Source organism: Ambystoma mexicanum, chromosome 6p, assembly GCF_040938575.1.
Source record: "Ambystoma mexicanum isolate Mex_15411 chromosome 6p, UKY_AmexF1_1, whole genome shotgun sequence".
Lineage (NCBI taxonomy): Eukaryota > Metazoa > Chordata > Amphibia > Caudata > Ambystomatidae > Ambystoma > Ambystoma mexicanum.
Window position 1 is genome coordinate 880,254,726 of NC_090935.1, and position 23,475 is coordinate 880,278,200.

At 47.4% G+C, this 23,475-nt stretch overlaps 1 protein-coding gene across 1 annotated transcript in view; it reads left to right on the top strand.

Moving 5' to 3' along the window:
- WDR36 (WD repeat domain 36) overlaps positions 1–23,475 on the top strand; it is an 804,166-nt gene that overhangs the window by 488,527 nt on the left and 292,164 nt on the right. Inside the window, exon 14 of the mRNA XM_069625487.1 lies at positions 12,392–12,557. Coding sequence (XP_069481588.1) covers positions 12,392–12,557 — 166 coding nt within the window. The remainder of the gene's footprint in view (positions 1–12,391; positions 12,558–23,475) is intronic.

The following is a 23,475-nucleotide window of genomic DNA, read 5'->3' on the forward strand; positions in this document are numbered from 1 at the left end:
AGAACCCTACTAACTTCGCGGAAAGATGCCTACACACCCTGGATGTGCGCAGGGCAGTCATGTACTATCTGGAAAGAACTAAACCACTAAGGAAAAAAAAAGTTTTTAGTTTCAGTGACTGCTGGTATAGAAGGGGACCCGGTCTCTGAATCAGCCATCTCAGGGTGGATTGTCAATTGCATCACACTCTGCAACATTCTTGCCAAGAGAGATCTGCCCTCCTAGCCTAGAGCACTCTACTCTGGGCACTGGGGCTTCCATAGCATTAATTGCAAATGTTCCTCTCGAGTCCATTTGCAAAGCGGCAACACTATTGCCTAGACACTCAACTCTAGGTCTGATTCTCAGGTGGGACAAGCAGTACTAAGACACCTTTTCACTATTGTTCCTTCTCACAGCCCACCACCAACTCCCGGTACTGCTCGCTATTCTATGCACAGCATGTGATTCTAAGCAGATTAACAAGCATCATAAGACGTGCATTACTTAGTGTAACAGCATTTCTGATGATTGTATCTGCTTAGATTCACCTGTGCCCACCGTTCCTCCCCGCTCGAATGGAAGGAACATAGACGTCTTACTACTTCTTCTCCATTTCTGTACTCACTCACGTAGTCATAAGGCTCCCTCACGGCAGACAAAATACAATCGGAGGGACCGCGACACTTGAGGGATTTTGGGTACACTGTATGGCACGTTAGGGATAGTGTTACAGGCATGCCCAAGCCGACGTCCCCTTTCGATCCTCGAAAGACAAGATGCAATACTCCGAGGTTACCACTAGATGTCGGACTATATGCACAGCATGTGAATCTAAGCAGATACAATCAGAAATGCTATTACGGTAAGTAATGCATTTCATATGGTTTTCCATAAGGACAAAGTTGTCCTACGTACGGTCCCCGCCTTTCTACCCAAGGTGGTCGCTGACTTTCATTTAAACCAAGAAATGTCTTCCAGTTTTTCTTCCTAGACTGCACGCATTCGGGCAAGAGGTGCTCCGCAACTTGTTTGTCTAAATCCTGTACATGCTGTCTCCTCCACCCTTATTCTAAGGCTTTTTAGTCTGGTCGCAACCAGTTGGGGAGGAGGGAGATCCAGGATGACCGAGAAATGAAAAATTACCTTCATGGTTGTTCAGGTTCTCTTGGTCCGGGCTCTCCCTCTTTCACACCAACCCAGCCATCCCTTACAGTATGCATATACTTAAATTCTCCCGCCATCGGCCGAACCACAGGAACTAGATGTGAAACATTGATGACGTAGGGGTAAGGGGTGTGCCGGGCGTGCAGAGGGACGCACGCGTGACGTAGACCCTACCCCTTCCAAAACTCTTAAAGTGACAGCTATCTTTTGCAGCCAGCTTTTCCGCCCGCCTGCGGATGCAGGCGTTCCCAACCAGTTGGGAAGGAGGGAGAGCCTGGACTAAGAGAACCTGAATCACCAAGAAGGTAATATTTCATATTTTGATCATGTTACAAACTCACAGCTGGTAACCGCAAAATGAGATTACCTATTCGATGTAGTAAAACTGTAGGAAGTGAAAAAGAACAGGGAATCAAAATCTATATCGTGTACTCTGCATAATAAGTTTAAAACAGGCCCCTAACTTTAGCAGTCCTTCCCTTTCGGGTAAGTTGGTGCAGTGTCTCAACAGTCAAGTAAACTGGCAACTACCTGAAGTCTCAAAGGTTCCTCTGCACAAGCTTTGGTAAAGTCAATAGGTTGATAAGAAATGTATTTTAAAAACAACTTTTTTAATAACAGGTTAAATAACAGATTTAAGGATATACTCACTATCCCACCATGCTAGGGGTGACTCTGAAAAGAGAGGGGTGGGAAACTCCTAGGCTCCACTGACAAGTGTGATGGGGCCAACTATCTGGCCCGATCATGTGAACATCAAGGCCCCTCTCAGCCTGTTTTGGGAGTCCTACCAGGGTGCACACCAAACACAGTCCTACCCCCGATGTGGTGGGTGGGATTTCGGAGAGCCACAGTCCCCCCTCATTCCTACTAAGCCTATATGTTTGGTTAGAGTACCACTTTGTCACCTGTCACTGCACCTTTCTGGTCAGTGCTTTTCTTTGTGTTTAACAGAATTCACCATGCCAGCAGCTGTTGCACTAGAGCCGCCAGGCACGACCAGAAGGGGTGAGTCGAGCAAATGAAAAACTGAGCAGCCCAAAAGAAGCAGACCCCTACATGTCCCACCGCCATAGAAACAATGCAAGAGCTGTGCAGGGCTGATGGTTCCATCCGCCGAGGCAGAACTTGCAACATCACCACTCCAGCGTGAGTTGGGGCGCAGACACCTAATGAGAATCACAATTCAATGGATATTATGCTCATTTGTGTTGGAGCCTCAAAGCAACGCCCACGTCATTCTGGCATTTCCCACCACCTGTGAAATACTACCTCGAACTGAAATAATGATGCATGTGAGCTTCCATTGCCTGAGACCGGCGACCCGCCATGTGGAAAATATTCCTTTTGAATTTTCTGATGCTTGCAACACCTCCCTGGGGAAAAGGATGGACAACGGTTGGCCCGGGGAACCAACTGAGGCGGAAGGCCAATGGAGCGGGAAGGGGGGAGGATAAAGGGGCTTACAGAAAGGTGTGGGTTGTTTGGGTGAAGTTGAGGGAAGAGCAGCTGGAGGAAGGTTAGAGCAGAGGATCATGGAGACTTATTGACTGTGTGCATGGTGACCTATTTGTTGGTGGGAGAGAGCAGTTGTGTTTGAGTGAGCGTGAACATGTCTCTCTGCTAGGGGAGAGTAGGGCATGATTGATGTGACTGGGAAATGAAAGAAAGGAGGGTGACTGGGAGATGGTGTGGCTGCAGAGGAGAAGGCTAGCATATTGGAGAGGAGAGTAGTTGTATAGTGGATATGATCGTTTTATATATATATATAGCGTCTATACACAATGTGTTTCAAAGCACTTCAAGGCAAGGGAGGGAACAAGGGAACATACAACCACATTCTTACAGGCCATAAACAGTAAGGATGTGAAATTAACTATCGTACTCGGCCTGACGACATTTCAGATAGTGCAAGAGCTAAGACATAGATAAGGAAGGGAGGGGGAGAGTGGGAAGGACAGGCGACTACCGTACTAGGCCTGACGACATTTCTGGTAGATCCGGAGAAAAACAAAAGGTGAGGGAGAGGGGTGCAGAAAGGGAGGGGAGGAACAAAACAAGCGACTATCATACTAGGCCTGACGACATTTCAGATGGTGCTGGAGTGGTGGTGGGGAGGAAAAAAACAGTAATGGGAGGCTGGTTGAAACAGACGAGATTGCTATCATATTAGGTCCAGGGACAATTCTGATAGAGTAAGTGCATAGAAGAAAGTAAGGGGAGGAGGTAGGAAAAGGGAGAAGGGAGAGGAGAGGAGAAAAGAGACTAAGCAGTCAAAAAGAGTGGAGAAGCAAGAGTGGAGAGCGAATACAATTGCAGAAGTCAGTAGTAACACGTAATGTTGCAAGCCAGGATACAAGATGAAGATGGGAACAGCATGATTCAGGAGAGTAGTAAAGAGAAGGGAGTCATGTGTTAGGCAAGTTTTTTCTTTTTAGTAACTTTCCCTCCATTCCTATGGATCCCCAAACGCTTTGCTTTTTTTTGTACACTGTCCTGACTTTTTTTTCCAGTTAAGCAAAGCCTTTAGCTTCATTCCACTGCACATTTGCTCATTGTTATGGACAAATTGACTAGTCAATGCTGTTAGTACCTGGGAAACTGTTTCCCTTTTCTTTATACATGTTATCTATATTTTTGGGTAATTGTTTAGCATTGCACAATGCATCTTACAATACAGTGCAATGGGATTAATTTTGTATGACCCTAGACTACACACACGCTTTGCTACACACAAGGAGTTTTTTGACAAGCTGGTGGCAGCAGTTGCCGTTAGACTATTTTTGCAGTACGTTTCATTAGCCTTGTCATGTTTGGCCACTAACTGAGCTCCGGCTGGTGATCTTCAGAAGGCCTTTGGTGGTGCTTCAACCATTGGAGTGGGTGGACCAACCATTCCCGACATCTGTTCATTTTCGCAAGCGTTCCTGTAACCATCCTGTGGACTGACCACTCCAGCTTTGGCTACCGCAGTAGAGGTGTCGTGGTTCTGCGGCTCGGAACTTTGGGGACTCTCAGCTTGCTCTACAAGGGTCCCTCCAGCGAAACTTCAGTGTTTCAGCTTCAACAACGCCTGAGATAGGAGGCTGACTCCGACCGCAGCAGTTGTATCCCTTTGTGTCACCATGCATGGGTGACAGTCAACACCAGGTTCCCCGCATCTGGTCCACTGCTTAGATGGCTGCTGCATCGGTGTGAGTGGCGTTCATCGACAGGAACAAGTTGCACTAGCTTCCGTGTCCAGCCGGGATATCTCTTGCGCCTGTGACTTCTGGGCTCTGGTGACCAGAACCTATGACGGGAAACCCGACCTCTGACAACCCTCTGAAGATCTGCCAAGTCTATTGATAAACTGTTGTACAGGGATGAGTTACAGCAATACTTAACTGTCCCCCCTATCGCCGCATGTAAAAGTAGGAACCACTTTTAAAAGTTATACCTTTTGAAGGGCCTGTATGTTATGAGTGTTGTGTGATATTACTTGCTTATAGACATTTTCATAGTTTTTTTTGGCCATAAATAGAGTATTTTATTTATAACTAAGTGTAATCTTTAATTACTTGTGTAGTCGTTATAGACCCTTTACCAGACTCACTCCTTCCTGTGACTTTGCCTTACCCCCTGTTGATGCTTCCTTGATTAGTTTGGCTACAGCTCCCAGAGTTGTCCCTGTTCACTAACTAGGTTGGTCCCATATATACATTTGTCCACCAACCTAGAGTATAGAAATCCTGTCTAACATAGTGTGGAGAGAGGAGAGGCTGGGAATAAGATCAAAGGGTGGGGGTAAAACACAGAGTAAGGAACACTGGAGGGACAGAAGACGGAGTGGTGAGGAGAGAATCAGTGACAAGTGGTAGAGTAGGAAGAGGAAAGGGGAAGTTACAGTGTGTATTTATTGGAAGTACAGGGATGTCAATTTCAACCATAAATGACAATAACGCATTGTACATATGACAGAGGCATTCCCGTGAAGGGTGCCTGCACAGTAGTATAAAGATGAGAACCAGTGATGAGACAGTCAAACTAAAGAGTACTATTTTAATATATAAATTAGATTATTAGGCGTCATTGGAGGCAGGAGCAAATGAAGTATAAATTGTGCTTTGAAGAGATCCACCGAGAGCAACACCGATTCGATCCCCGGGTCCGCGCTTAGAAACCTCTGGGTATTAAGCACGTTATAAATAACCAATTATAATTATTTAAAAAAATCCAGAGTTGGTCTGGCTTTGATTGTTATGGGCAGTGGGTTTCAGTGGAGCGGGGCGAGTAGAGTGAAAGAGCGGAAGCAAGAGGATGCACAGGGAGGGTATTGGACTATGAAGTTGATTGGAAGGAGTGAAATGGTGAGGAAACTGGGATACAATCATTCAGGTCCTGAGGAGCAAGGTCATTGCTAGCTATGCAGACTAGAAGAAGGAACTTGAAAAGATAGTGGTTGTGCATGGAAAGCCAACCAGCATGTTGTCGGTAGCTATAAGTGGTGGAGAATCTGGGTAGGTTGTTGGGAGTGCAGGTTGCAAAGTTGAGGACTTTGTCTAGATAGAGGAAGTAATAAAGAGGCAGTCCAAGGAGTTGACTTGAGCAGTAGTCCAGTTTGCTGAGCAAGAGTGGAGATTATAGAGTTTTTGTAGAGTGGTTAGTAATAAAAGGATGCAAATGTTGGGGTTAATAGGGAGCAGCATTGGAAGTTTTAAATTGTTGCAGTTGTAGGTCACTATCAAAGAGGGCCCCAAGATTGCAAACCTTTGGCGAGGAAGCCATAGGGGCAGGCAGGAGGGAGATAGGAGAGAGGGGAGGGATGACATTGGAAGCCTGGAGAAAGATGACTTACGTTTTTTAAGAGTTTAGTATGAGGCAGTGCAGAGCCATCTAGTGAATTGCAGTGAGACAGTTCGTAATCTGTTCTGAGATAGCTTGGTTGTAGGAGGGAAAGGAGAAAAATATGTTGGTGGTACCAGCAAAAAGGTAATGGTGAAAGGATGCAAAGTCTTCCCAGGGCAAAGGTATAGACGGTTAAGAGCAGAAGTCAAAAGCACCAACCCCTAGGGGATGACGATTGGGAGAGAGGTGAGTTCCAAGAGATTTTAAAGGATTGACTTTCAAGGTATGATGCGGTCCAGGCAAGAGCAGATTTGCAAAACCCAAGGTCCTGGAGAGTAAGGAAGAGAGGTCAAATGTGTTGACATTATTAGAAAGGTCCAAAAGAAGAGCTTGGAGTGGTGAGCTATTGAGAGTGTTGGAGACCTGTATCAGTGAAGTCTAGGTGCAGTGTTTACTGCAGGAGTTGGATTGAAGTGGTTCTCCAAGCCCATTATAATCTAAGTACTTTGAGATCCGGTTGAAGACCATCCACTCATTGGCTTTTGAATAAAAGGGAAAGAGATGACCTGGGTGTTTGTTTGCTGGGACATTTGGGTCAGCAGATGATTTCTTTAATAGTGGTAATCCATATACAGATTAGATGGCGGCAGGTACGAGTCCGACTGGGGTAAAGAGGTCCGAGAGATGAGGGCAATTGATTGAGACTGTCGGACCATTTGGGAGCATAATGGTTGATGGGACCGCAAGATGGTTTAGCACTGTTAAGGATTGGTGTTAAGTCAATTAAAGAGGTAGGAGAAAAGTAGCCGAGCGTAGAAGAGGTATGAGGGAGAACAGGTGCACAGAATCTGAGATTTTATAGAGGAAAAATAGTGTGCAAAGTCAATAGCATAGGGAAGAGGTTTTGGATATAATAGATTTTGCCTTGTGAGCAAAGATTGGAGGGTAGATGAGTTTGCGGGGTGATTGCGAAGGGAGGATATTAGGTTTGTGAAGAAAGGCAATATGGCAGAGGTTAGGGCAGCAAGGAAATTCTTCTAGGCTAGGAGTGTAGTATAGGTGTCTGTAACTTTCACTAGCGTAGTAGTTGACAGTGTGTCTGTTTTAAGGGTCTGCGTTTCAGAGGTGATGCAAGGCTGAGGACTGGGATGAAAAGGTGTAAATATGCAAGCAGGATAGTGTTTGTCAAATGGAGACAAGTGCATAGTGAAAGCCAGAGAAAGCACCGTCAATGAAAGAGGCATGAATATGGTAAATAGCTTGATGTGGGGACCTCTCTCCTGTCTAAGGGGCAAGAGAGTCCTACCTGAATTTCTTATTAGTCATTGAAGAGGGAAGATGAAGAGTAGACGATGGAGGGACCGAGATGTTAAAGTGAGCAATGGAGTAATGGAAAGGTCAGAGGAGGCAAATTAATTTGGAGAGGAAGACCTAAGTTGAGAGTTCCCACCAGAGTGGTTACACTGGTTGCAGAGGGAATATCGGGAGTGGTTCGATAGGAGGGAGTTAAGTTCAAGGCAGTTGCCTGCAAAGGGCTGGGGGTAACGTTAAAGGCCCCAGCATAACCATGGGGATGTTGGTAGGCAGTGACTTAAGGAGAAGTGTTTGATCAGGGAAGGGGGGAGCTCAAGACCAGGGGGTCGATAGACAGCCAGAACATTGCGAGGAGTAGTTGTTAGGAGTTGAATGGTGACATATTCAAAAGAGGAAGAGCTGATTTCAGAGGGACTAAAAGGGTAGTGTTGAGGGCCTTATTGATGAGAACCCATCACTGCCCTTCCCAACAGGTCTGTAATAGTAGAAGGTTGCAGTCTGTGTTGAGAGCTGCTAGTGTAGCAGTCATGAGGGGATCTCTAGGTTTCTGTGATAGTAAGAATTGAAAGGTTAGGTTGATAAGAGTCAGTGTTCAGTAATTTAGGAAGACTTGCTGCAAAGAGATTGTGCATTCCAGAGGCTAAATGAAAAATCAATAGGAGGTGGGGTACAGTAGCAGGTGTTGTGCAGGAGCTGGGGGAGATAGATGATGATGGAGATGCTGGGCGCACAGGAACTTCTTATTTGAGGCGTGCATGGGGGAAGGAGGAAGATGGGGAGATCGGAGAGTGATGCAGAAGTTACATGAAGTTGAATCTGAAGGCTGAGAGAAGGGAAGGAGAAGAGTGAGTAGAAAGAGGACTGGAGCGAAGTTTAAGATGTATGAAGAAATGTGCAAGTGAGTAAAGTGTACAGGCAAAGAGATAGAAGGGGTAGGTGGGTGAGTGGAAAGGGAAGGGTGGATGGTTGGCTGAGAAAAAGCAGGTGTAACTTGTGAGTTGGGCTAGAATGGGGCTGTAGGTAACCAGAAGACAGTTAACAGATCCACACCAGCAATGTTCCTCAGGGATATAGGGAGAGTAACTGTACTGCATGGGAGGATCAGCACAACTGGGGCTTGTGTCTGAAAGGCACGATACCCTTTCATGCCATCTTTGGGAATCTTAGAGAATGGAGCCTCTAGATTGTTCTGAGGGTGTCGAGATAGTGTTGGCCTTTAAGCCATCACTTGGAGACAGGAAGATTGTAGACAGGGGTTACCAATCTCTCGTGGCCATCCTGGGGGTCAAGGACTCCTGGGTTAGGGAGAGAACATCCAGCTCAAGACGAAAGGGAGAAGGACCGCCGGACCGCCGTTAGAGAGACTCTTGATTATGAGAAAAATAAAAACTAGAACTGTCTGCGAGAGTTGGTGTGTTTTGAGGCCATCTGTGACAAGTGTTTAAGGAGCAGAGTTTGGAGCCATGCAATCCTTGTGGCGGGAGGAGGACAACGACGAGTGGCAAGTATACTCCCACCGCTTAGTCAGATTTTCCAATTGACCAGCCCTGAGCTACTCTTAAGCGTTGGGCACAACAACCTCTGTCATTGGTCCCAATGTTAGTGGTCCAGGGGTCCCGGGTGCAGTGGCTGAAGTTTTTCTGGTGTGGGTCGAGCTATGAGGCGATTCTGGTTTGCAGTTCTTGGACTGTTTTGGCAGACTTACAGCTGGATAGGCCAAGTGTCTTTGGGCAGCATAAAGGAAAACGTGGAAGAGTCAACAGCTACCCCTGTCCAAACGTGCAAGGCAGGTAGGCCTAAAGAGCAGTAAGCTAGGTTTAACAAATGCTAGCTGTTAGTGGTCACAGAAAGGGCTGGAGAATTTGTGGAAAGAACTTCAATTTATTCATAGGTTTAGACACATCTAAAATCTGTAGGTCCATAAACACAAAATTGAACCTTAAAAAACACAAGTATGCCCTAGCGGGCAACAAAGAAATTCAAATGTTTACACTCCACATTCAAGTGAGGGTTAGTAGCATAGATATTTTGTGCAATTTCATATACTACTTTCAAAATAGTAGTATGCTATTGTCAACACTCAATTCAATACTCAATACTTAAATTGTGTTTATGGATCTACAGATTTTAGATGCGTGTCTAAACCTATGAATAAATTGAAGTTTTTTTCCACAAATTCTCCAGCCCTTTCTGTGACCACTAATGGCTAGCATTTGTTAAACCTAGTTTACTGCTATTTAGGCCTACATGCCGTGCACGTTTGAACAGGGGTAGGGGTTGACTCTTCCACGTTTTCCTTTATGTAATTTGCCTTTCTGAGTCAAGCCCCGCCCTAAAACAAAAAAGAAGGCCCCCTTTTTTTGCCTTATCTTTACCGTAGTCTTTGGGCAGCAGCCACGACGAAACCAAAAATGAGGGAGACCCCCTTGACAAGACAGATGAAATGCGACGCCGAGCAAATCCCAATCTGAGGTCAACAGACTCAGTTTGCGACAGCACTAAAGAACACAGGAAATGCCTCCTTCATGCAGAAAAGCACCATGAAGTGATGATCTTAGACCACAAGTAGATTATATACCGAGTCCACGGCTCCAGCTCAGGATGGCGACTGTAGCAGCAGAGAGGCCTTGTCAGCAGATGGGCAGCCAGCAGGATGGTTCCAGGACATTTCTGACATCCACCAATGGCAGGCCTCCGGTGCAGGTCACAGGAGTGATTAGAAGAAACTGTACTCAAGGTTCTTTCTGGTTGCAGGAAGGACAGCAGGGCTTCAACGGAAGATGGCTTTGGCAATGCTGCTATTTCTGGCAGCCGTGTTCCGGGTCTTCAGTGCAAGCTCCCCTTTGGATTCTTGGATTCAGTGGGTGACATCCAGAACGTGTCGGCACTCCTCTTCGTGCCCAAAATCCGGACTGGGCATCGTTGGTCCAGTGCCCCAATGGAAATGATCTGCACCATTTAAAAAGCTAAGTGCTGTCCAGTCATGAATAACCTATTGCCCCATGTCTGCTCTGCAACAAACGCGCCCTGGCTGAGATTTTGATTTGGACCAGACAGCCCCAACCCCCATTTCTGCCATTTCAGATACACTAAACACTTTGCCTGAGAGTTCAGACAGACCCTGTGAACGTGTAAGCCCTTATATGTTAGTCTCTGACCTGGGGATGTAGGAAGATGTCCAAAAAGCAAGATGCCTGATGGAAAGGGGCATAAACCGCATGTTAAAGGCATTTTAAGCATATCGTACTCAAATCCGCATTATGCTGTAAAAAAGATGGTGCACACTAGTGCATCAGAAAAAATAGTAAAATGTGGTTCACTGCTTCAAGTATGTTCCAGGCACATCAAAAAGACATGTAAAATGTGGACTTACAAAAGAGAAAAAGGTATACAAAGTATGTCTCCAGCACTCCTCTGTAAGGTGGTGTGTGCTTCAGTAAAACATGAAAGGGGCCCATAAACCCCCGTCCCTGTACTGCTAACCTCAAGGGCTGGTCAGTGCCCCCAAAATAGGTTGTGCAGGTAAGTGAAGTTAGAAAGGATTTACTCGCCTCCAAAAACATGTTGGTGGTCATGCTAGCCACAGTACCCAAAGATTTAACAGCACCAAGGCTCTATTGTAAGGCCAGGAATAGCACACCTTGCTAATCATCAGCAAAGATGCCCAGTTCTTAATCCAGGGGGTGGGACTGGGTTCCCCCTTCAGGAAAGTGGGGCAGCATGCTAGCTGTTTAAGGCTGCGAGGCTACTCTCTGCCTGCTGGAATCTCACTTACCACAAGAATACTCCATGTTTTCAATGACGTCCGTAGGTCATGACCAGAAAAGTGAAGCCTTTCTCCATATTTTGTCTGTGCACACCACAGTCGGTCATGGGTTTTGAGGAAGTACTGTCAGGAGTGGGGGAAGGGGGCATTAATGTCCCAAACATCGCCCAAGTTAAGCTCTCGGGAAAGTCCTGATTGCTTTACACCTGCTGACGTCTTTCCGCAGATTGCGACCCAATTGTTCATTCACTGGCCACATGGTTGCCTTAACAAGCTCGGCAGGGATTACCTAAACCCTTTGTTCACATTCTTTGAAGGTTTTCCAGAAGCTGCACAGTGCTATGCTCTGCACATAACATTGGTGTCTTATATCTTTCCACACACATCGGTTCTAAAAGGAATGTAATATGCCTAATATTTTTTTTAATTCCATGCCTGGGCTAAAAGGTATAATTTGCTGCCACCGTCTAGATCAGTGCTATTCAGACTGTTCTATGCCGAGGCCTCCTGTGAGTAAACATATTGATGCAACACCACACCCCGCCCCCCGACCCCTGAGTAAAAATATTTTTGTTGCCAGGCCCCCAGATGCCATATCAACTTTAATTTTCGATTAAACGCAGTCACTGTACCTTTTTTGAAGAGCTTAAATAGGTCAGAGCTTCCCTCAATTTCGAATCCTCTGTATGGCATTTCTTTACAGGATAGGACCTTCGATAGCTGTACTGCCATTTTGTGGCCAAAGTCAGCTACTGCACTTTCATACTAAATTCATTACTCTAGTGTGTGTTTGTAGCAGGCCTCCCACCTAAGTTTTGGGAGGAAATGCTATACAACACTTAAAACACAGACATGCACAGCATATGTTGTCCCTCTTTAGACTCAACCCAAACTGTGCTGGGCACTGCCATAAGTTTGCACATTTCAGAGTCCCATTAAACTGAAAAAAAATCCAGACTGGACCAGTGATCAAAAATTGGCCTTGCACTGTACAGTACGATAAAGCTATATTTTGACTAATAAACATTATTGAATGTTGTAAAGGGTTTACTGTACCATTCAATCACACTTCACCCGTCTGGGGATATTACCCTTGGCTGTTGTGTTAAGGTTGCCACTAAGAGGATTTTGTACTTGAAGGAAAGTTGCCTTCTTTTAGGTCTCACACTCTGAACACAGTGCTAAAATACTCCTTCTAAAGCCACCAGAAAATACTTGTCTGCTTATTTTGCCTTTTAAAAAATGTAATTGCACTTAACATATTATCTATAAAACGTTTTTTTTTTTCCCCCCTCCATTTTTTCCTCTTTTGTGGCTACTTTTGTTTGGGGGCTGGAGCTCACGAGGGTGCAGTCAGAGGCATTGCTGTGGATGGTCTCAATCAGTTGACTGTGACAACGGGGAGTGATGGACAACTTAAATGCTGGAAGTTCAAGACGAAAGATTTGGTACACGTCACTAACCTCAGTTCACCTCCAACTAGGATTCTTCTCCACAGAGACAGGTGAGAGGCTACTTAGTTACCGGAAGCTTATATTTAAAGTAAATCAATTGTCACTTAACATCCTTAAAACCTATTTTTATTACCATCATTCTGCGCAGCTAAAATGGTCTAATCTAATGCCCTAAATCTATATTGGAATTTGAGATTGAAATAGGAGCTAGTGTGCCTCGAGCCTATGTAGTGCCTTGGTGTTGTTTTCCGATTTTTGAAAAATTGCAAAATCGGCACTCTCCAGAAATCGCCTATACTGATGGCACAGGGCAAGACACCACCCTGTGCAGAGCAAATGGGTGAGGTTGGCCAAATTTCGCTATCGCGAGTACACCCTAGACTGGTATGCTGACCTTGGGCCAATATTTCAGCCCACCAACTGTTGTGTGTAGCTGGAGCCAACCAGAACATACAAAGGTTCACATATATATGTATTTTTGTGGGGTGTGTGGTATGGTTGAGCAGTGATACTGACTTCTTATATCTTTAATATAAGTAGGGGTTGGATAAATGGCTGTAGACTGCAGGAGATAAACTACAAATAGGAACTAGCCTAGGCAAGCAGTGTAAAGGTTGGGTCAACACAAAGTGGGGTTTCCACCACCTTTGTAAGTTCGGGATCAAATAATAAATTTCTCAACATAGTCTTTCAAGTCATTGGGCCTCATTACAAGTGTGCCGGTCAGCTTACCGGCACCCTTGTTTCCAGACCGCCACACTTCCAGTCTGCCTGCAGGGGCTCCTGTGCCGGACATGGCTGACCCTGGCGGGGGCAGCAGCCCCGGCAGGCAGTCGTCATGGAACCACTGACACAGTCAGCAACGTTGCTGGTGCTTCCATGTCCCTATTCCCATGTAGTCCTCTTGGACTACATGGGAATTGGGACTTGCGTTTCCGGTGCCTGGCTTCTGGAGTGCAGGGACTTGTAATGTCCCAGTGGCACTGGGAAGTCAGGTGCCGGAAATGCTGTTTCGGGGGTTTACCACCGTCCTAGTAATGTCACAATTCATGGCCAACAAAAGGTTTGAACACTTTCTCTTTGTTTAGCCTACTTGCTACCCTTACTAATGAGGGCACACAAGGTTTCAAAGGTGTTTGTGGCATGCAGCCCTATTTTGGAATTCCCTTATGCCCTGTGTGTGGCTCAGTTTCATTCTGCTGTCACTCTACACTGGTGGAGATCGGGTCACACTATGAGCACTGGAGTGTGGGGGGGGGTGCACAAGTCTTACCTAATGCATTATCACTTGGGAAAGATTGACATTTTTCTCTGGCTCACGATCAGTGCGCTGATTCCTTTTCTCATAGGTACATGTCTGCTGCTCCCGTACCGGGCTGTACGAGCCCTTATCAAGGCTTCCTGCAATTTAGTCCTTCAAACCATAACTCCATGGGATGGCCTCCAACTATGTATTTCTGCGTCTCTCGGGTAAGGGGGGCAGCAAGCAGGAAGGATCCCTCCTCATCCACCCTATGGAAAGTACATCAGGTAGCGACTGGACCCGCCCCGTGCTTGGTGGCTCGCGGCCCCTACATAAAAGGATGGAGTTGTCGACTCACCACAGCTGGCGGCAGCTGTAATTTAGTTTTTGCTTAATCAGTTGTGCAGCTGATTTTACTTCATTAGTGGTCCAGTGTACCTGCATGGTACTGTTTGGGGTACTAATGTATTTTTCTTAACATCTTCTATATGCCATTTTCTTCTGGGCCATTCCTTTTGTTTGGGAGAACCACAAGCCAGGCCTAAAATGGCCGTTAAAGCAGATTTCCTTTTTCAGTGAAATTCTCTCCACCGGAGTCCCTCAGCACTTTTTGCTGGTTTCTTGGCTTATCTGATTCTCCTGAGTGTGAACCTTTTTCCACACTCACTCATTCTTTTACTCTGCACTTGGAACACCTTTTGTATCTCCTTTTGATACTTGTTCATGGAGTTATGCTTTCCTCCATGTTTCCTAGCATCTACCTTTTTAATATTGCAGCACATAGCACTTTCTGTGCAATGTTGCTGGGAGCTCCTTTAGCGTCCCTTTTTTATTTTACCTGGGTTAACTACTGTTACCAGGGCGGGCGGAGGGACACCATTTTATCCCCCTTGTGTTTTATATCGTGAGATCAGCACACCCCATCTTATGTGGAGTGCTGAGGGGAAACATTGTCTCCCTTTTCTCACGGTTTCAGGAGCAGTTTCAAGTTCATCTGACAGGCTGGTGGCAGTGTACTTTTTTGCATGACATCTTGTGGACTTCTTCCGCTGGCTGTTTTTGCAGCTGCAGTCGAAACACAGGGGTCATCATTTACCTAAAGTAGCGCCTGTGCTTTTTTTTAAGCCTTGTTGATAACTTGTTCTTGAGCCTTCTTCTACCTTCCTGGGTGGGGGAGGTCTTGATTGGTCTTTTGTCTTTGGCGGGCTAACCTTGAAAAGCCCCCCAATTTGCATGAGAGGCTTGAATGGTGATTGGTGCGCTCTGCCAGTTTTCTTACATAAAAGGGCGAAGGTCCTGGAGCTGAACCTCAGTCGACCACCTGACTGAAGCTCTGAAGAGGAATTTGTAGAAGGACGTTCCAGCAACTTCCAAGCGACCGCCAGAGCTGTTGACTGCTGAAGACCTGATCCCTGAATTCCAAGCAACAGGGAAGATCTCTTGAAGACTACTTCCGTCCCTGGACTCGTGGGCCTAACCAGTCTAAAGATCACTCTCCCAGTTCCAAACTCCCAATATCCTAGGACCTGTGCCGTTATGCAGTGCAACATCGTGTGAAGCGCAAATCCAGCTGAAACCTTGTGGGCATCCTTCTGGACTTGCAGTGACACTTTTCCGCTGCTAGGCATCCCGTCAGCTGATTTGTGGTCTGAAAAATGAACAAATGTCTACCGGATGACAACTGTTGCTGATCCGAAGCCAGTGAAGGGTTCCAATGCACCAGCTTCATGAGGATCCCATGCTGCGGGCCCCACTGCTAGAGTGCACCCATCTGCTCCTGCCGAAGTTCCTTCTTCAGCCCTCCAGACCAAAAAGTTCAAACTGGGGACAACTGTCACCTCACATTGGGGAACCAACCTGCTGCACCAAGTTCTTTATTGATAAGTTACTGTCTTGACCCTAGGTACTTAACTTGGTCTTGCTGCGTTGCTCAGGTGTTCTTGATGGGCTGCAGTTAAGCTGTTACTTGCACTCCCCTCCAGGGCACCCTGAGTCCCATAGGGGTAAACAACCCATTGGGCTCTAAACTGCAAAAAGAACTATTACTTAACTGTAAACGTGTTGGAAACCTTCGTAGACACTGCTCTGTCTGCTGCTTACCTAATTCTTTCCTCCTCAGCCCTTGGTCACTGGACTCCCATTGCCCTCTTGACTTGAACTCAGGGTTGGACTTTGCAGATCGGTTGGGCAGGGGTTAACTAAAGTTGCAAGAGTTGATCTGTTTGCTTAATAGTATCAGTAGTTTTCTCTCACTTGTGTGTTGCTTTACATTTGATTTAAAGTGTGCTACCTTTTCTTCTACTATATTACTGTGTGACTAGTACTTGCTTGACTTATTTCTTAAAGCATTCGTATATATACACAATACATGACTTTCTTTATAGAACTGCTAGTGTGTCAGTTTTTCTTTGAACTGATTGTATGCTCTAAGTACTGTGTGCCTCACGACAGCCCTTCTACCTCGTAGACTAAGCCTGGCTGCTCAGCCATTGCTACCAAACCTTTGGGTTGTTCGGGCTAAACCTTTGGGTTACAACCCTATCACCAAAGGTGGGCTTTTTCAAGCTCTGTCACAGACAGTAACTTGTGTAACACTCCCTTACACCGGTTGTCAAACATAGGCTCACTTTGCACCGTCTGTAGTGGTTTTGACTGATTTGGACTAGTGTGTCTAAAAAACAAATGTTTAGACCGTGGAGCACGCCTGTCTGACCTAAGGTTTACGGGCACACAAATAATTGATTGGTAAATCACCACTTTAGCTTGTTATGCATGGAATAAATATTGGATTGGCCAGGACTAAGTAATCAATTTTGGACCTAAAACAACAATCTGAAGTCTAGAGGTTTTACTCAAGGACCTTGCTTGAACATTTACTAATTACAACATATTAATGATGAGGCAAGAAATGTTGAATGAGCCTGGATTAAGTATCGTATTGATTGCAATTAAAATTAAAAAAATCGCTAAGCAATGCATCAATAGTTGTTGCAATATTCATAAATGGCTTCCACATCAAAATAGTTGTGGTTTACAATTCAGGAGGGGGGAGACTGTGTCCTCAAGAAGACCCATAAAACAATTGATCACAGGTTGAATCATGCATGTAGATGCTATTCAGATGTAGTATTTCTGACTGATATTCCTTTGGCCCGATTTGATCAATTTTGGCAAGTCTATGTATTGTAAATGCTTGATGTTCATGAATTATTTGGTTTTGCCTTTGTATAGGCACAGCACTTCTCCCTTTTAACACATTTTATCTATCCTTCTGAAGTTGTATTGTTTATGATAAATACACTTTCGATAATACCATGTGCAATAATCAATGAATTTATTAAATGAATCAGAAAAACAGGTACTACTGCACATTTTTGTTGATGGCATTCTGCCCTACACAGGCCGACACAAACTTTGTATGCGGATCTGTGTGTTTAGTGGTTTTTAGGGCCGGCTGATTTGCTGGCTGCCAAAACCTTTCGGGGTATCATCCTTTTATGTCCCTACATAGCTGGCTTAGATCAGCCTGTGTGTAAGTCGGTATTTCTAATGGACTCCTTCCTTTCACAGATTCTCATCTTTTATATCCATCTCCCAGAGCAGCTGCTCTTCTGAAACTTTTCTGCTGCCATGGGGTTCGGCTATATACCCTGTGCACCGTGACCTCAGTTCCTTTTTTCTGCACACGCTGCTTGCTTTAGGAACACCGCTCTAAAATGCTGTATCTGACGAGGTGGTTGGGGGTCAGGTTCAAACCCTGCATGGATTTCAGACATCAAATGTCTATTTCGTACCTGCACTGCATTTGCCTTTACTACCTTGGTGAAACACCTGCAGGCGCTTCGAGAAAGTAAAGCAAAGCCTTTTACCTTTGTCACGGAGAAAAGTGATGAGCAAACTTTTTCAGGGTTTCTGGGTGTAGATTGTTGGGGGAGTTTTTCTAAAGTCCACCTGTGGTAGGAACTTATAAATGTTCCCATTGGTATATAGAACCCCAACCTCTAGTATAGGCCTGTACCACTTAAGGTATTAGTAATATGGCAGAGCAGCCAGGCCTATTTTAGGAGAGAGATGTGAGCTGTAAGTCAGTACAGAGAACTATACATAGGCCCAAAGAAACACTCACACCCTTAGTTATATCAAAATAGTCATTTTGTTTAAAGAATACACCAGGCAAAGATAAATCTTCAGATAGGTAAGTAATAATCCAGGCTCGTAAACCACAATGTAAAGTATATGGAAGATAAATAAATTTCATAGATTAGTAAAACTACAGTTGGAATAACTCTGAATGTTCTGTGAAAGGAATAAAATGAACGGCACCAACATTAGCAGGTAAGCACTTATTAAGACTTGTTATACTTTTTAGAGGCCTAAATGCTTCAGCAGTCCATCTTCAAAGTCAGTTCTTCAAAGTCAGTTTGGAGGGAAAGCAGGTAAGGTACAGCTGTAGAAAAGACAATGTTCCAGAGGATTCTTTATTTACAAGTAGCAAGTTAAGCCTGAGCGAACGTGTATTGGTGAACACCCATACATCAGAATCTGCACTCCAGCAACAGACTGACTAGAGGTAAGTATTACCACGAGTCCCACAGTACCTTAGGAGTGATGAAGAAGATGGAGCCTGGACGTCTTCACGATGCAGCAGCCCTAGACCCGGTCTCCTGTTCCTTGGTCATGTTGACTAAGGGAGGGACTCTGGGCAGCAGCAGTCGAAAAAGGGGACTCCCAGCAAATGGATCTTCATGCTCCAACGTAGATCTGTGGTTTTGGTGCCTTTTCACAGACACCAAGGAAGAAGGTTACAGCTTGTTCGATTCTTCTTGCTTGCTTGGTCCTGCTCTCTGGTGAGGAGACTTTGAGGAGGGGAATCTTGCTTCTGGAGGTCTCGAAGGAGTCCACCAAAGTTTCGGAAGGATTCTGTGATGAATCCGGTGGAGTCATCACTGAACTCCTGTTGGGAAACCTCTTCATGTGGCCAGGGGACGGCAACCGTTACCTGATCCAGACCGTAGGGGCGGCAATATGAGGGAGGATCACATGGGAGGAGACAGGCTCTGGGGAGATGTCATGACTCTATCAGGCGAGACATGGTAGCCCCCCTTTTCCCTCGAGAATAACCTTCCCATGTCTGAAACCCTCATGGCTTATTGTCATATTTCCACCCCTTTTCCCATGAACAGGGAACTCACTTAAGTGAAATCTGTGAAACAACCTGTTAGACTGACAAGTAGAATTGAAGAAGGTGATTCTATCAGAGATGACTTGCCATCAAAATCGTTTGGTAATGCTCATCCATGTTCCGTAAGTCAGTCATGCACAATGGATTTCTGTTAAGAGAATTCACGAAGTACTGAGATGAAGAGGAGGGATAGAGCAATGTGGAACAAGAGACTACAACCCTAGTGAGCGTTCTAGTTCTAGAAGCCGGTGAGTCCTCCTGAGAGCAACCGGGGCGTTTCGGCGAGCAATTAAGTGCATAAATGTGTAGGCTACTTACACGAGAGAGAAAAGAAATGGACATACTTAAAGGGAATTTGAGTCGCAAATAAACCCTTTGTAAATGTCTAAATATACGCAGTGCCAGTGCGAAGAAAGAAGGCAGATAATACATCAGGCAGATACATTTTCGAATACTATATACAGAAAACTTTGGGAGCGTGTGAAACACCCAAATGAACATAAGTAATGGCAGGAGAGTACACCAGGCTGGTTCATGTGTGTCCCAGCAATCAAAAATGATTGTGACGAGCAAGTTTTATGTGCAAGTGTTGCACTTGGTCATGAAAAGCCCAAAGAACTGTTCTTGAACAAAATGTGAAAACAGTGTTGTGTGTAGGTCTTGCATTTGGCCAAGAGAGGCTGTTAGGTAAAATGTTCATTTCAAAGCTACATCTTCTTGACCTATGTCAACCCCAGAGCTTTTTGCTGGATTGGTAGATTATTTTTCCTGATACTTCAGTGAGTGGGAATATTTTAACACACTCATTTTTAAGACTTTCCTTGGTGTCTTTTAAAAGTTATCCTCTTTGACAACTTTTTGGCAATAAATGCCTATTGTTGCTGGGTTGCCCTAGGGACTCTCCCTTTTAACTTTTGGACTAATCTCGTGAGAACTACTGTTCCCAAGGATAGAAAGGATCTTTGGATCCCTTTTACATTTTAAGTGAGACCAGCACCCCTCACCTTATGTGGAGTGCTGGAGGAGATAGAGAGTTTCTCCAGAATGGGGTCTGGCATGGATTCACATGCTCATGAATATTCCCCGTCGTCAGGCTGGGAATCCTCGGTAAAGAAAAAATCAGTATCAGTATCAGTTTCGTTTCTGATCTGTCTTTCGTAGTAGTAACCAATCACTGATCTCTGCGTCATACTGACCACAGCCAATGACTGCCATCTCCCTAAGCCCCGCCTCTGGCAGCCATCCTCAGATTTTTACCGCACGTTCAAGTGTTGGGAGTCCTCGTGCTTAGCTCTCGAGCTTTTGCTGCGTTTCCGCGCTTTTTCAGGTGAATTTTCACATTTTTTTTCGGTTAATCGAGCCTCTAGCTCCACCGGTTCTACTCCCGTTAACGGGTACCCGTTTCGGGATTTTCCTACGCCCCTCAAGGGTGAAGATTTCGTCGAATCAACCTTTTGGAGGATTCCAGAAGATTTGCGGCCTACTTCGAGATGGCCCAGGACGCGAGTTCGTCACCCGGACCCAAGCTGTTTCGCAGCTGCCCTGGATGCGGGCTGCAAAATGTGTTTAAGGAGGACGAACATTCGCGATGCCTCTACTGTCTTCATGGAGACAAGACTCATGTAGAGAAGGACTGCCAGTTCTGCAAGAACTTGTCGGAGTGGACCATGAGGGACCGTCGATCCCGTCTTGCCAGCTGGTTGGAGAAGGGCTCAACGGGTGAGAAGAAGAAGAAAGGGTCCGAGCGGGCTTCTAAGTCCTGTGCGGGCACCCCGGCAACGGGGGCCCAACACCAGGCCAAGCACTGCGAGTCCGCTGGCTCCGGGAGCGCCGAAAGGTCGGGCTCTTCGGTCGCCAGGCAGGGCGCGCCTTCCCCAGCACGGTCAACCACGAGCCAGCGCTCCGGTTCGGGGAAGAGGAAGTCCGAGACCCCGGGTAAGCTTCGGGAGAAGCCCGTGCGATCTCGGGAGAGGGGGAGCGAGGTGTCGCCCCTCCCCCTAAGGAGAAGGCCCAGGACGCACCTAAGGTGGTGAAGGCCCCTACCCAGCAGGCAAAGGCCTCTATCGAGGCGATCACGGCGACTCTGGCCAAGCCGGCAGAGACCCCGCCAGCGGAGACTGCCTCCGGGACTAGAGTTTCCCTGCCGCCAAGGAGGGAATCCTCTTTTCAGCCCATCGTCATGGCCACCATGATGGAAGAAGCGAGGGGGGGGCACGGTAGCCTCCTCGAGCTCAGAGTCAGCCTCGGAGGAGGAACTGACGGAGGCCGTGAGGAATCTCGAAGTCCAATTCGAGAAGGTTCGATCCCATAAGGAAGATCCTTGGGAGATAACCGAGGAAGACGACGATGGCAAGGAAGAGCAGCCTTCCCTTCCGGCGCAGCCGGAACCTAGGCCTCAGGATAGCTCGGCGGCCATTTTGTCTGCGATCCAGTCCTTATGCTCTGAGATAAGGACGTGATTACCACGGCCCAGGCCGGAGGACCCGCAACCTGGCCCGTCGGGAAGTCCTCAGAACAAACGACGGAGGACCCAACCCTCTCCTCCACTCGCCCCCGTAAGGCCTCCAGTTCCCTCCTCATCCTCCAACGAGTCGGGAGATGACGGTGCGGTGGGCTCGACGACGGGTTCTGAGGGCGACGACGGAACGGGTCTCCCCTCCCGTCGCACGGGCCTTTCCGCCCGACGAGATTGGCTCATTCCACGCCATGATCGCCAGGGCGTCCGAATTGTTCCAGCTCTGCCCGGAGGAGCAGAAAAAGGAAGGCTTCCTCTATCAGCGCCGGGAGGCCAAGAGGAAGACTGTCATCGCGGTGCCTCTAATCAATGACATCTGGGAGGAGGGCCTGTCGGTACTCAAGAACCCCTCCACGGCACCGGCCAAACGGGACCGGTACGAGAAGAAGTACCGGGTCCCCGAGACCGCTCCCCTGTGCCTAAGGGGCCAGCCGACGCCAGACTCGGTTGTCTCGGCGGCGGCGAAGAAGAAAGCGGCGGGGTCAGGAGCCTCAACGTCGAATTCCCCTCCGGACGGCGAGGGAAAGAAGTTGGATGCCATGGGGTGACGGGTAATTTCGTCGGCGGCGACGACGATCAAAGCGGCCAACGCCCTGGCGATCGTGGCCCATTACGACAGGGAGCTCTGGTTTAAGCTGGCCCCCATATTGGACTTCCTACCGGACGACAAGAGGTCCGAGGCCCTGGAAATACTTCAAGAAGGCGAGGTGGCGTCGGACCACGCCATAACGGTGGCAACCGATATTGCCGATAACTGGTTCCGCCAGCTGGGCAACAGAGTTTGCCTATGACGACGGGGTTGGCTCCGGGCGACCGACTTCCGTCAGGACGTCCAGACCAGGGTGTTGGACATGCCGTTCGACGGCAGCAACTTGTTCGGGAAGGCGGTGGACGAATCCCTCCAAGCCATAAAAACGGACACGGAGACGGCCCGTGCCCTAGGAGCCCTTCAGCAACGACGGCCCTTTCGGAGCTCCGGAGGCAGACAGGGGGCCTCCAAGGGATCCAGCGGTGGCTCGTCGTCCTACCGCCAGGCGGCACGCTCCTCGTCTCAGGAGGCCTACAGGGGTCGCGGCAAGCAGGGAGCGCCACGCCGCCGTCGGCAAGGTGGCCAGGGTGGCAAGGCCACCACCTCCAAGCAGGACTGAACCGGCCGTGGCCTCGGGCCCCCACCGAAGCACCCCGGTGGGAGGCCGGCTGACTAATTTCGTTGGCGTGTGGAAGTCCATCACCACCGACCGTTGGGTGCTGGATACCCTGGCAAGAGGACACTCTATCGAATTCCTGAAGAAGTGCCCTCACGTTCCACCTGTGGCCAGGAAGGAAAATCACGTCCCGCAACTGCTGTTGGAAGTACGGGCGATGCTAAGGAAAGGCGCCATCGAGCTCGTCCCGAAGAGGCTCCGGGGTGTACTCTAGGTACTTCCTCGTCAGGAAAAAGACGGGCGGCTGGCGCCCCATCCTGGACCTTCGTCGTTTGAACAAATACATCAGGTCACAAAAGTTCAGGATGGTCACCCTCCAGCACGTGCTGGGACAGCTGGAGGAAGGCGACTGTCTATCGTCGTTGGACCAGGAGGATGCATACTTCCACGTTCCCATCCTCAAAAGTCACCGAAAGTTCCTCAGGTTCGTCGTCCAGTTACGCCACTACCAATTCAGAGCACTGCGTTCGGATTGAAGTCGGCCCCCAGGGTCTTTACCAAGTGCCTAGCACCTGTGGCGGCGCGGCTGCGCCTACAGGGGATTCACGTCTACCCCTACCTGGATGACTGGCTCATCCGCTCAAGGACGAGGGAACTCGCCGTCGAACACACTGCGAGGACCGTCCAGCTACTCACAGACCTGGGATTCGCCATAAATTACCCAAAGTCCCACCTGGTGCCGTCGCAGGTGGCCCTGTTTCTGGGAGCGAAGCTCGATACAGTGAGGCGCCTGGCGGCACCGTCGGAAGAACGGACGAAGACCATTCGGAGCAAAGTGCAGCGCCTGCTAGCCACGGACGTGGCCAGGGTGAGGTCCATCAAG